The sequence below is a fragment of the Phascolarctos cinereus genome, unplaced genomic scaffold (genome assembly GCF_003287225.1).
Source record: "Phascolarctos cinereus isolate Bilbo 61053 unplaced genomic scaffold, phaCin_HiC Scaffold_5;HRSCAF=322, whole genome shotgun sequence".
Lineage (NCBI taxonomy): Eukaryota > Metazoa > Chordata > Mammalia > Diprotodontia > Phascolarctidae > Phascolarctos > Phascolarctos cinereus.
In genome coordinates, this window is record NW_027555958.1 from 288475149 (window position 1) to 288487481 (window position 12333).

Consider the following 12333-nt stretch of genomic DNA (forward strand, 5'->3'; position numbering starts at 1 on the left):
TAAAACAGAAAGTATCTACCAAGCTATACATCTCACTAAGTTGTGCACTGTACCTTTATGAAAAGTGACCATGGGAGACAGAGCCAAGATGGCGGAGGGAAAGCAGTGACTTGCCTGAGCTCTCTCCCAAAACCCCTCCAAATATCTATGAAAAATATAAAAAATGGCTCTAAACAAATTCTAAACCAGCAGAACCCACAAAAAAGACAGCATGAGGCAAATTTCCAGCCCAAGACAACCTGGATGGTTGACCAGAAAGGTATATGGGGCTGGGCGGGAAGAGGAGCGAAGTTTGGTGTGGGCGCCCAGGCCTCAGCAAACCTTGAGCAGACCTCAGAGGACTGAATCTCAGGCAGCTGTGGTGGCTTCCAGACCTCTGAACCCACAAACACCAAAGACAACTTAGAATGTCAGTGGGAAAAGTCTGTTTCTGCTGTGAGAGAAGAGCTAGGTCAGAGCCAGCTCCAGAAAGCAGAGGACAGACTCCGGGGCAGTGGCTGCATCCTGAGCTTCCAGCCCACAGACTGAGTGGGAATTGAGTGGCTGATCAGGGGGATTGCAGGGATCTCTTTGCCAGTGCTAAGGCAGGAATCTCTTGCTTTGCCCGTGCTGCACTTGGGTCACAGTTCTAGGCTGGGTCCTGGGGCGACGACGAGTGCTGGTGTGGTGGAGCTTGTAGTGGCAGTGGAGAGGAAACCTTCACAGTTACAGGACAGAAAGGAGTGCTTGTGGTCACTAACAGACCAGAGCACAGGCCAGGAAAGGAGTTAAACACCTCACCCCTTATCAAACCACCTTGCAAGAACTGAAAATTTACAGGTCCCTACAAGTATCTCTGAAAACAGCTCGCAAAACCCCTGAAGCTTGGGACTGTACATTCTCCACACTGGAAGCAGATTCTTACCTTAACAAAGAGTTTAAAACTCAAGTAATTGGCCGGGATCATGAGCAAGCAGCACAAAAAGAGTCAGACCATAGAATCTTACTTTGGTGACAAAGAAGATCAAAACACACAACCAGAAGACAATAAAGTCAAAGCTCCTACATCCAAAGCCTCCAAGAAAAATATGAATCAGTCCCAGGCCATGGGAAGAGCCCAAAAGGGATTCTGAGAAGCAAGTAACAGAAGCAGAGGAAAAACTGGGAAGAGAAATGAGAGTGATACAAGAAAATCATGAAAAACAAGTCAACAGCTTGCTAAAGGAGACCCAAAAAAATACTGAAGAAAATAACACCTTAAAAAATAGCCTAACCCAAATGGCAAAAGAGGTCCAAAAAGCCAATGAGGAGAAGAACGCCCTAAAAAGAAAAATTGGCCAAATGGAAAAGGAAGTCCAAAAGATTACTGAAGAAAATACTTCCTTAAAAATCAGAATAGAGCAATTGAAAGCTAGTGACTTTATGAGAAATCAAGACACAGCAAAACAAATCCAAAAGAATGAAAAATTAGAAACAATGTGAAATATCTCATTGGAAAAACAACTGACCTGGAAAATAGATCCAGGAGAGAGAATTTAAAAATTATTGGACTATCTGAAAGCCATGATCAAAAAAAGAGCCTAGACATCATCTTTCAAGAAATTATCAAGGAAAACTGCCCTGATATTAGAACCAGAGGGCAAAATAGAAATTGAAAGAATCCACAGATCTCCTCCTGAAAGAGATCCCCAAAGGAAAACTCCTAGGAATATTGTAGCCAAATTCCAGAGTTCCCAGGTCAAGGAGAAAATATTACAAGCTGCCAAAGAAACAATTCAAGTACTGTGGAAACACAATCAGGATAACACAAGATTTAGCAGCTTCTACATTAAAGGACCGCAGGGCATGGAATATAATATTCCGGAGGCAAAGGAGATAGGATTACAACCAAGAATCACCTACCCAGCAAAACTGAGTATAATCCTTCAGGGAAAAAATGGTCATTCAGTGAAATAGAGGACTTTCAAGCATTCTTGATGAAAAGACCAGAGCTGAATAGAAAATTTGACTTTCAAATACAGACTCAAGTGGAACATGAAGAGGTAAACAGGAAAGAGAAATCAAGAGACTTATTAAGTTGAACTGTTCATATTCCTGCACAAAAAGATGATATTTATAACTCATGAGACTTTTGTCAGTATTAGGGTAGTTGGAGGGGGAAAATTATGTATGTAGATAGATAGATAGGTAGAAGGCACAGGGTGAGTTGAAGATTAAGGGGTCATATCTGGAGAATAAAATTAAGGGATGAGAGAGATATATACAGAGAAGAAGAAAGGGAGAGGTAGAAGGGTAAATTATCTCACAAAAAAACAGAAAAAGTCTCTTACAGTGGAGGGAAAAAGGGGAAGGTGAGAGGGAATGAGTGAATCTTATTCTCATAGGACTTGGCTTAAGGAGGGAATAACAAACACATTCAATTGGGTATGGAAATCTGTCTTACCCTACAGGAAAATGGGGGGAGGGGATGACAAGAGAGCAGGGGGATGATAGAGAGGAGGACAGACTGGGAAAGGGGTAATCAGAAGCAAATACTTCTGAGGAGGGACAGGGTCAAAAGAAAGAATAGAAAAAATGGGGGTGGGGGCCAGGATAGAATTAAGGGAAACAGTTTTGCACAACATGTCTACACATCAAACATAACTACAGAAAAGCAAAATATCAAATGCATACTTTACTAACCAAAACACCAAAAAGGGAATTAAGATGCAAAATCAAAGAATAATTTTGGGGAGGGAGGGGGAAGGGAGGAGAGGCAATTGAGGTTAAGCCCAGGGTCACACAGCTAGTAAGTGTCAAGTGTCTCAGGCAGGATGAATTTGAACTCAGGTCTTTCTGACTCAAAAGCTGGAGCTCTATCCACTGTGCCACCAAGCTGCCCCCAAAAATAAATAATTAATCCTAAAGAACGGATGGGAAGTAGATCTAAGATGTTAAAGCAGGAGGAAGTGAGTTCCTTGCCAACTCTTCTAAACAGATCTAAAAAACACACCAGACTGAATCCTGACTGGCAATCCAAAAAAAAAAAAAAGCCACAGGGAGTTATTTTCTGGTACAAGGAAGCAGAAATGCCTGTAGACACTGGGGAAAAGGGTCTGGTCAGGAGTGCTGAACATGCTACACAGAGAGCATTCCAGAGGAAGAGAGAGGTTGTATACCAGGGCAAGAGGAAGCCCCAGACCTATATAAGGGCACTGGGACCAACTGGCTGACTTTGAAAGTACTGAAATCTGGCACATCCCCAACCTATCCCTGAGATTCTCAAATACAACATTCAATGCCCCCAGCAAAAGCATCAGGACCAGGACAGACCTTCCTCCCAGAAATGTTCCAGTGTCCAGTCTTAGCATCAAGTCCAAAGATAGGAAATAGGAAGAAATTGAAAAAAAAATTCCATCATAGAAAACTATTACGATGACAAAGAGGTTCAGGACATAAATGCAAAAGAAGAGGAGGTAATAATGATTTTAAAACAGCTACACACAAAGCTTCAAAGAAAAACATGACTTGGGATAAATTCAATTAGAATTCCTGGACTGTTTACTTTAATATTTCCTGTTGCCTCATGGAGTAATTGGCTTCTATTTAGTTTCTTTTGACCACTGTGTTTTCATTTCAGAATTTCTACTTAGCTCTTATCATATCAAGAGTACTCTTTTATTAAAGGCCATTTTCTCTCTGTAGGGTTATGCTTAGTTTTGTAGGGTGCTTGGTTGTCAATCTTTATATTTTACATTTTGGACTATTGTATTCCAAGTTTTTCTCTCTTTTATAGCAATTACAGCATTATCTTGTGTGGTTTCTATTCAGTCCATTCAGATTTTTAGGAGTTTGTTGGCAAAAACAACTGACCTGTAAAACAGACTGAGGGAGAAAAATTCACAAATCACTAGGAGCAGAAAGAAAGCATTCAAGTATTAAGAAGGAAGTCAGGATTCACAAGATTTAGCAGCCACCTTGGAATGCAATCTTCCAGAAGGTAAAGGATATGGGTTTACAACCAAGAATAATTTACCCAGCAAAACTGAATATAATGTTACTGAAGGAAAAAAAAAACGGTTCTTTAATGAAATAGAGGCCTTCCAAGCATTCCTGATGAATAGATCAGAGCTGTGTAGGAGCTTTGAAGTTTAAACACAAATTTGAATACATAAAAAGCATTCATTCATTCAAAATGAATGAACAATGATTAAAAAACTAAACAAGGATACACTTCTTACATTCCAATATAGAAAGACAATACAGATGGTCCCTCTGATTAGAGCTCATAGAAGGAATCTAACTAGACAAGGCCTGGGAACAGTTTTTCTGTTATGTCTTGATGACCTTAAGAAAAGAATGGAAAGAAAGGGGAAGAATACATTGGGGGTGGAGAGTAGGGGGAAGAGAAAGTAAAGAAAGGCAATATTATCTCACATAATAGCAAGGAGTGGATAAGGACAGCAGCTGACATGTGAACTTCACTCTCACCTGAACTGGTCAAAAGGAATACAAATACACATATGTACAGATATACACTTCATTCAACAGGGAAATCAAGAGGAAAAGGGGGGAGGGAAGCTTAAAGGAGGGATTAAGTCCTAAGCAAAACAAATTTGAAAGATGTAAAAAAAATTTGTATTTCTCTCTGAAGTGGCAAAGAACAGGAATCCAAGATATCCATAAATTAAGGAATGGCTAAAAAAGTTACTGCACCCAGTAAATGTAATAGAATACTACTGAGTTGAACTCTTATCAACATAATGACTAAATGTGATTTTTATCAGATGACTAATGATGAAATATGCCACCCACCTTTGATAATGTTTTGATTGACCATACATGTTTGTAATGGGTTTTATTTTTCTTATCTTCTCAATCAAGGGAAGGATAAGGTAAAAAGGCAGGCCTTGGCTGATTAAAACAAAACACACAAACTCTGAGCAATACAATTACCAATCACAGTTCTTACGGGCTCATGTTGACCAATTCCTAACAGAGAGTTGATAGGATTCAGAATGCAGATGAAATTTTTTTAAGCTATCGCCAATGTAAAAACGTCTTTTGCTTGACTTGTTTGCAATGTGGGTTTTGTTTATCTTGCTTTCTAAAGGTGGGGTGGGGAGAAGGAGAGAAGACTGATCTTTGTTTGAAAATAAAATTTAATTTTGAAAAATTTAAGAAATAAAAATCAGGGTCAGTAGCAGAATGTATGGGCTGGAATCTACCTAGATATGACTTTGCTTCAGTTCCCTTTCTATAAAATGAAAGGACTGGGCTAGATTATTTCTAAGGTCCCTTTTAATTCTGATGTTCTATAAATCATTTAACTATTTCAATTCAATAATCAATCAACAAACATTTATTAAGTGTATATATATACATATATATATATATATATATGCCAGGCACAGGGCAATGCACTGAGATGAATACAGAAAGTGAACATCACTTACCTTAAGGAGCTTATATTTTAATGGAGAATACAACCAGTTTACATATAAATATATAAATAACATATATAAAATGAAATAAAATATGGTTATATGAGGGAGTTGGATAGAGAAAGGCTTCGTGTATAATGTGGAATTTGAGCTAATTCTTGAAAGAAACCTGGACCCTAAAAGGTGAGAAGGGAGTGCATTCCAGGTATGGAGAATGAACAATGCCAAGAGATGGGAAATACAGTGTCCTGTATGCCAAAGTGGCTGAATTACAAACTGGAAAGGTAAGAATGGACAAGGTTATAAAAGGATTTAAAAGTCAAACAGGAATTTGATTCTACAGACAAGAAAGAGCTACTGGAGTCAACTGAGGACAAGAGCGATCAGACCTTCACTTTTGGAAAATTACTTTGGCTGCCCTGTGGAGGATGGATTGGAGAGAGAGATTTGAAGCCCAGTTAGATTAATGTAATAGTACATATAAAAGGAGATGAGGGCCAGAATTAGGATGGTACCTGTAAGTGAAGAGAAGGGGACTTTTAAAGATGTTGTGGAGATACAAACAACAAGATTTGGGGCAAGGGATTGGATGTGTGATATGAGACAAGAGTTGAGGATTACACGAGGATTTTGAACCTCAGCAAGTAGTAGATGATGATGAGCTAGGCAGAAGCAGAGAAGCAGATTTTTGGGAAAAGCTGAATTTTCTTTATAAATATTTTAAATTAAATTTTAAGATATTTGTTTAAAAATATTTTGATCTGCTTTAAGATTTACTTCTCACCCTTTCCGTTCTACCACTTTCCTCCTCCTCCAACTGAGAACACAAGAAAAACAAAACTCATTACAAACTCCATGGTTAATCAAATTTCTACATTGGCCATATTTAAAAATTTTGTTGCACTCTGAGTCCTTAACCTCTGTCAGGTAGGTAGCATGTTTTATCATTAGTCCTCTGGAATCCTGGTTGGTCAACACACTGATAACATTTCAGTACAATAGGATTTCATCACATTTATATAATTTTCAGGGAGCTTGTTGCTTGAGGAAGGTTTTATACCTTTTGTGCCAAGCTATTAATTCCCCTTTCAATTCTTTCTCCCACAGCTCTCATTTATTTTCCAATTTTTTCCTCAAGTGCTCTCATTCCATTTATAAAAAACATTTTAAACCATTTTTTTTACTCTTCCTTAACTTCTTCTAGGAATTCTAAGTATGTACCTAAGCTGTGTTTGAGTCATTCTCTTCTGTGTCTTGAACTTCCCACCATAATAACAGCTTGGTGGTGTGATTTTTTTTTTTTTGCTCATTCTTGATGTCAAGGCTGGGTTCTGAGGTACTTCTGGATGGCAGACCTGGCCTGGTTCTGTTGCTTTTTTTTTTGGCTATAGAGTGTTGTGTTATTCCAGGATCGCAGGGACAGGCTGGGGACCTGCAAGCTTTCAGGGTTCCCAAAGTGGCCTGATCCAGGGCAAATTCTGATTCCTGGCCACTCTAGTCTAAGCCCTCCAAGTTCCTGCCCTGGATTTGGCCTTAAGTCCAAACAGCAGACTGTTCCTGGACTCCACTGCTATCAGCCAGTTCTACTGGTTCAGAGTTGAAAAATTATGGGCTCCCCTTTGGTGTGAGTTTTCTGCCCTGGTTACTCCTCTGCACACTAGACTAGGCGCTGCAAATAAGACCCTGCTCTGAGCTTGAGGTGTGAGCCAGACCACTGCTGCTTGCCAGCTTCTGAACTTCCTTTCTTCTCCATACAGCGCAGGGTCTTCTTCCCCAGGGATGCCACTCTCCTGCACAGGTCCCATTCTCAGTCTGCCCACCCTTGATTTGTGATTCAGAACTGAGCAGCAGGCAACAAAGCTTCTAACTCGTACATGTTCTGCTGCAGTGCCTCCCTCAGTATAGGGTTGGGATCTCCTCTAGGCTGGATGCACAGCTTCTCCTTAGACACTGGAGTGCTCCACAGGCCCCTGACTAGACTTGATCTCCCTATCTGTCTCTATATCTGGAGATAAGCTAAACAAATGACTCACTGACTTTTTCTAGATTTCCTCATCAAGATTCAGTCTCTGTCTGGAGTCTGTAGAGGGAAGCCTAACACACTGCTTCCTGTCACTCTACCATCATGGCTCCCACACTGATACCTGCGGCAGATGGGATATTCAGATGGAAGTGTCTTTCTGGCAGTTTGTTATGGGCAACTGGAGCTAAGGATAAAGACTAGGGCTAGATACATAGATTTGGGAGTCATTGGCACAGAGATGAGAGACCTGATGGAAGATGATGATCACCAAGTGAGGGAGTACATCTAAAGCAAAGAAGTAACCCTACAGATCCCTGGTACACACCCAACAGTTAGGGAGTGTGACATGGATGACAAATTATCAAAGGAGACTCAGGATTGGCTAGAGAGGGAAGTGAACCTGGAGAGAGTAGTGTTAACAAAAACACAAAGATGAGTACAAAAAGAACGCAGTCAACAATCTCAAATGTTGCAGAGATCATGGAGACTGAGGACTGAGAAAAAGTCAAGAGACAATGGACAATTTTGGAGAGAGTGGTCTCAGGTAAGTGATGGCATTGGAAGTCAGACTGCATGGGTTTAAGAGGAGACTGAGGAGATAAAGTGGAGTCACCAGACGGGATGACAGTTAGCACGGATGGTGGAATCTAAGAAAGACTTAGGTGTGTTCGTAAACAGCAGGAAAAAAACAAACTTTAAAAAAGGAGGCAGCTAGGTGGCACCATGAATAGAGCACTGGCCCTGGAGTCAGGAGGACCTGAGTTCAAATCTGACCTCAGATACATAACACTCACTAGCTGTGTGACCCTGGGCAAGTCACTTAACCCCAATGCCTAGCAAAAAAAAAAAAGGCAGGAGAGAAAACCAGTATATAGGTAGAGACCGAAGATTAGAGAAAGGATGACAGTGGGAGGCATCTGCATGAAAGTGGGGTGAGACCATGGATTCTTGGATAAGTCTCTTTATCAGAGACTACCAGATGGAGTTAAACATCTGGAACAGCCTAAGGAGGAATGGGAGAGAGAATTAATTTTGTTATTGTTCAGTTGTGTCTGACACTATGTAACCTCACAGGCTTTGTCCACAGGATTTTCTTGGAAAAGATAATAGAGTAGTTTGCATTTCCTTCCCCAATGTGTCCCCATTTTACAGATGAGGAACTAAGAGGAAGAGGGATTAAGTAACTTGTCCAGGGTCACATACCTAGTGTCAGAGACAGAATATGAACTCAGATTTCCTGACTCTAGGGTTAGTACTCCATCCTTGGCATCACCTAACAGCCCAGAGAATCAATTGGGGAGGGGACAGCTAGGTGGCGCATGGGATAGAGCACTGGCCCTGAATTCAAATCAGGCCTCAGATACTTGACACGTCCTAGCCCTGTGACCCTGGTCAAGTCACTTAACCCCACTGCCTAGCCAAAAAAAGAAAAGAAAAGAAAAAGAGAATCAATTAGGGAGGAATAAAAGAACTGTTGGGTAAATCATTTCTCTATTTCAGAGTTTCCTCAACTTTAAAATGAGGGTTGGTTAAATTACTGAAGTACAAACCAGCTTTAACTCCGTGATCCTATCACTCCAAAAGAATGTAAACTTGAGGACAGAAAGTTTCCTTTAAAAAAATTTTTTGTTCCCCCAGGGTCTTGCACATAGGGAAGATTAAAGAACTTCTCAAGGGAAATCACTTACTCACAAGTTTCCTACCTTTAAAATGAGAGAGCGTTGATTAGATTTAGGGTACAGACCAGCTTTAACTCCAAGATCCAATCATCCCAGTAGACTTGCAAGCTTGAGGGCACTGACGTCACTGAGAATTTAGGGGAGTAACATAGAAATTAAGGGAATAACAGAGCTGTCTATGAATCATAAGACACTGGTATCTGGATCAGCTTGATGAATTTGGATAGCACTAACCTCTAAGGAGAAGCAAAGCTCAGTACTGGTATCACTGGTGAATCTGTAAGTAGCAAGAGGGTACTGAAGGGGGCTCAAAGGGATACCCAGACTCCCATCTCCTATTTGTCCTGTTGGGTTTTGTTTGTTTTACCAACTAGGAAACAGCCGGAGTGGCTATAACTACTGTAGCTATAACTTTCGTTAAAGGTCATAACGCAAAACTGATAAAAAAGCAAAAGGCCAAACACTCTGCAGGAATTCCGTGCAAAGTAGGCCTTGCACCTGTTCCTCCTTCTGCGAACCTGCCTCCTCTCTCTCAAGCCCAAATGCAAAATAAGTTCGGGAATAAAAGCTAGAAAGTAACTCTTGATACCCTTTAGGATTCCCTCTCTCTGGGAAACTGAGGCCTACAGCCGGAGAAATAACTCACCCAAGATTCGAACCCCCGTCTCCAGATTCCAAAACCAGCCCCAGCCACCCCGCCGTCGCGCATGCGTGCGTGCCCCCTCCCGCTTACTCGGTGATGCGCTTGGCCAGCTCGGTGCAGGCAGCGGTGGAGTTGGCCGAGAAGACCCGGTATCCCGTACGGGCGGCGTTCATGGTGGGGAAGGCGGCGGGTCGGGCTCGAAGGGCGCGAAAGGTCGAGGATACGGACAGCGGGGGCAGCAGCAGCAGCTTCCTGGGCATCGTCCGGCCCAGCGCAGGCAGCGCGGGGAGGCGGGAAGAGCTACTGAGGCCGAGGTCGCGGCTGCATCCGCCAGGGGAGAAAACGCGGCGCGGGGGAAGGGGCGAGGTCCGGAACAGGAAGGGAGGAGTCCGGGAGGGTCTCCGAACCCCCAGCAGTCTCGGACCTCCCCCGCAGCCCTCCTGTGAACGCCCGCCCCGCGTGCTCCAACTACTGGGAAGGAGCTAGGCCCTGCCCCCTCGTAGAATCCGAGAGGCGAGGGCTAGAGCGTCGTTCCCCCTCGCCTCAGTCTCCTCCTCCGGCGCTCCCTCCGAGGCGGTTTTTCTATGCAAAGTGGCAAGGGACTCATCGTTTCCACTTCCGGCCACCAGGGGGATTCTTTCCTTCTCGCAGCCTCGGGCAGCGCCGTGCTGGGCGGTCCCATGTGTAACGCTTCTGCCCCGATCCAAGATGGCTGATGCCGAGCGCCACTGTATTTTAAAAACTGCAGTAGCGGAGTTCCAAAACGATAAAAGCTCTTAAGAGTCTAGCTTGAGACACTACTTGTTTAGAGAGAACTGGAGGGAGAGAGTAGATCCAGGAACTTTCTTCAAGACAGGGCATCTACGGTTAACATCTACAGTATTCCCCGCCGTAGCCTTAGAACGCTATGGTTCTTAGTGCATACGCGTTCCTGCGGTGGAGGGGGCGGGAAGGGGTAAGTCGATTGGCTGAGCAGCCTGTCGTTCACGCTGAACCTGCGGTAATAGACAAAAGTCCGTTGGGAAGGCTGGACGCTCCCATCCTTGACTGATAACATGAGAGTGTTATTATATGTGTAGTCATAGGAACATAGAGTTACAAGGGACCTTAGAGCAGAGGTATGCTGGTAAATGTTTAACATCCGGCTGGGAGAAGGGAGGAAATGTACGCAGGACACACTTTTAAATTTAATCTGCAGCGTTAGTATTTCCCCCATCCAGTCAACAAAACAATGAAACACGCCCTGATTTATAGGATTTCCAAAGTATAAATGCTCACAGTGGAAATTTAACATTTGGCTCCACTTTGTGCTGACTCCAGCATACCTCTGCAGTTGTCATGGAGACCAAACCTCCCCAGCCCCCCTCCCCCCATTTAATAGATGAGGAAACCAGGGCCGCAGGAGGTTAAGTGGTCTGCAAAAGGGCACAAAAGTGTCTGAGTACGATTTGACTCCAGGTGACATAAGTCCTTGGCCCTTTCCAACACAACCCCTTGCCGTGGTTTTCTACTCCTTTAAAGCCAATCCAAGAGTTCCCGGGGGGTGACGGCAGCTGTTCTTTCAAAAGCATTCTAAAAACTTCGGGGTTAAAAACCCTTGAGATTTAGAAACTGATTTCATCATGACAGCTAAATATTGTCCCAACTCCACAGATTAGGAAACTGACACAGAGAACTAAAGTGATTTGCCTGAGGTCACACAGCAATCTATATTGGAGCATAAAATTGCATCCATGTCTTCTGACTCTAAATCCATTGCACTTTTTTGTCCTGCTTATCTTTCATGCCTGGAATACACTTCTCTCCTAACCTGCAACTCCATTGTTGGGAAGGAAACCTTTCTCAACCCCTCTTAACTCTAGTGCCTCCTTCTCTTCTTTATTTCCTATGTAGCTTGTATATAGCTTGTTTGTACACATTTGTTTGTTACCTCCTTCATTAGATTGAGTTCTTTGAGGGTAGGGACTGTCTTTTGCCTCTTTTGTGCCAGCACACTACCTGAAACATAGTAGGCACTTAATAAATGTTGATTGATTGACAGACTCCAACTTTTAGAATTCCTGGTTTCCTTCAAAGCTCAGTTTAAGGGGCAGCTAGGTGAAACAGTAGATAGAGCACCAGTCCTGGAGTCAGGAGGAACTGAGTTCCAATATGATCTCAGACCAGACATTTAATACTTAGTAGCTCTGTGACCCTGGTTAAGTCACTTAACTCTAATTCCCTTGAGAGAAAAAAAAAAAACAAAACATCAGCTTAAGTGCCATCTTCTGCTTGGAGCCTTTTCTGACCTCCACAGCTGCTAGGGCACCCCCCCCCAAAAAAAAACTACTTTGTATTCATTTTGAATGTATTCTGTTCTTTAAGGTGATGGATTAGAGGCTACCCAACTGAACTCTCTCAACATTCTACTCTGAACAACTTTAACACCCCGAATCAAATTTTGGAGTGTCAGAGACAACAAAAGGTCAGAGTGAGACATTTTTCAGCCTAAGAAAGTTTAGGTCAGGTGGACAAGTTTGTCACCTGAGGTGGAAGCCTGTCCAGACACTACTTTCCCCCTCCTTCCCCCCCACAAAGCTGCAGCAA

General features: G+C 42.7%; 1 protein-coding gene across 2 annotated transcripts in view; it reads right to left on the bottom strand.

Moving 5' to 3' along the window:
• PRPSAP1 (phosphoribosyl pyrophosphate synthetase associated protein 1) overlaps nucleotides 1–10654 on the bottom strand; it is a 37390-nt gene extending 26736 nt beyond the window's left edge. The window contains exons 1-2 of one of the 2 annotated variants that reach the window (XM_021002490.2): nucleotides 9838–9929; nucleotides 9129–9231 (exon numbers count right to left, since the gene is read on the bottom strand). Coding sequence is in view for 1 of the 2 variants with exons in the window: in XM_021002489.2 (XP_020858148.1) it covers nucleotides 9838–10007 (170 nt within the window). In the remaining variant the exon portion in view is untranslated. Of the gene's footprint in view, nucleotides 1–9128; nucleotides 9232–9837 lie in introns of both variants that reach the window. The other variant, XM_021002489.2, reaches the window with a different exon arrangement.
• Nucleotides 10655–12333: the final 1679 nt, after the last annotated feature.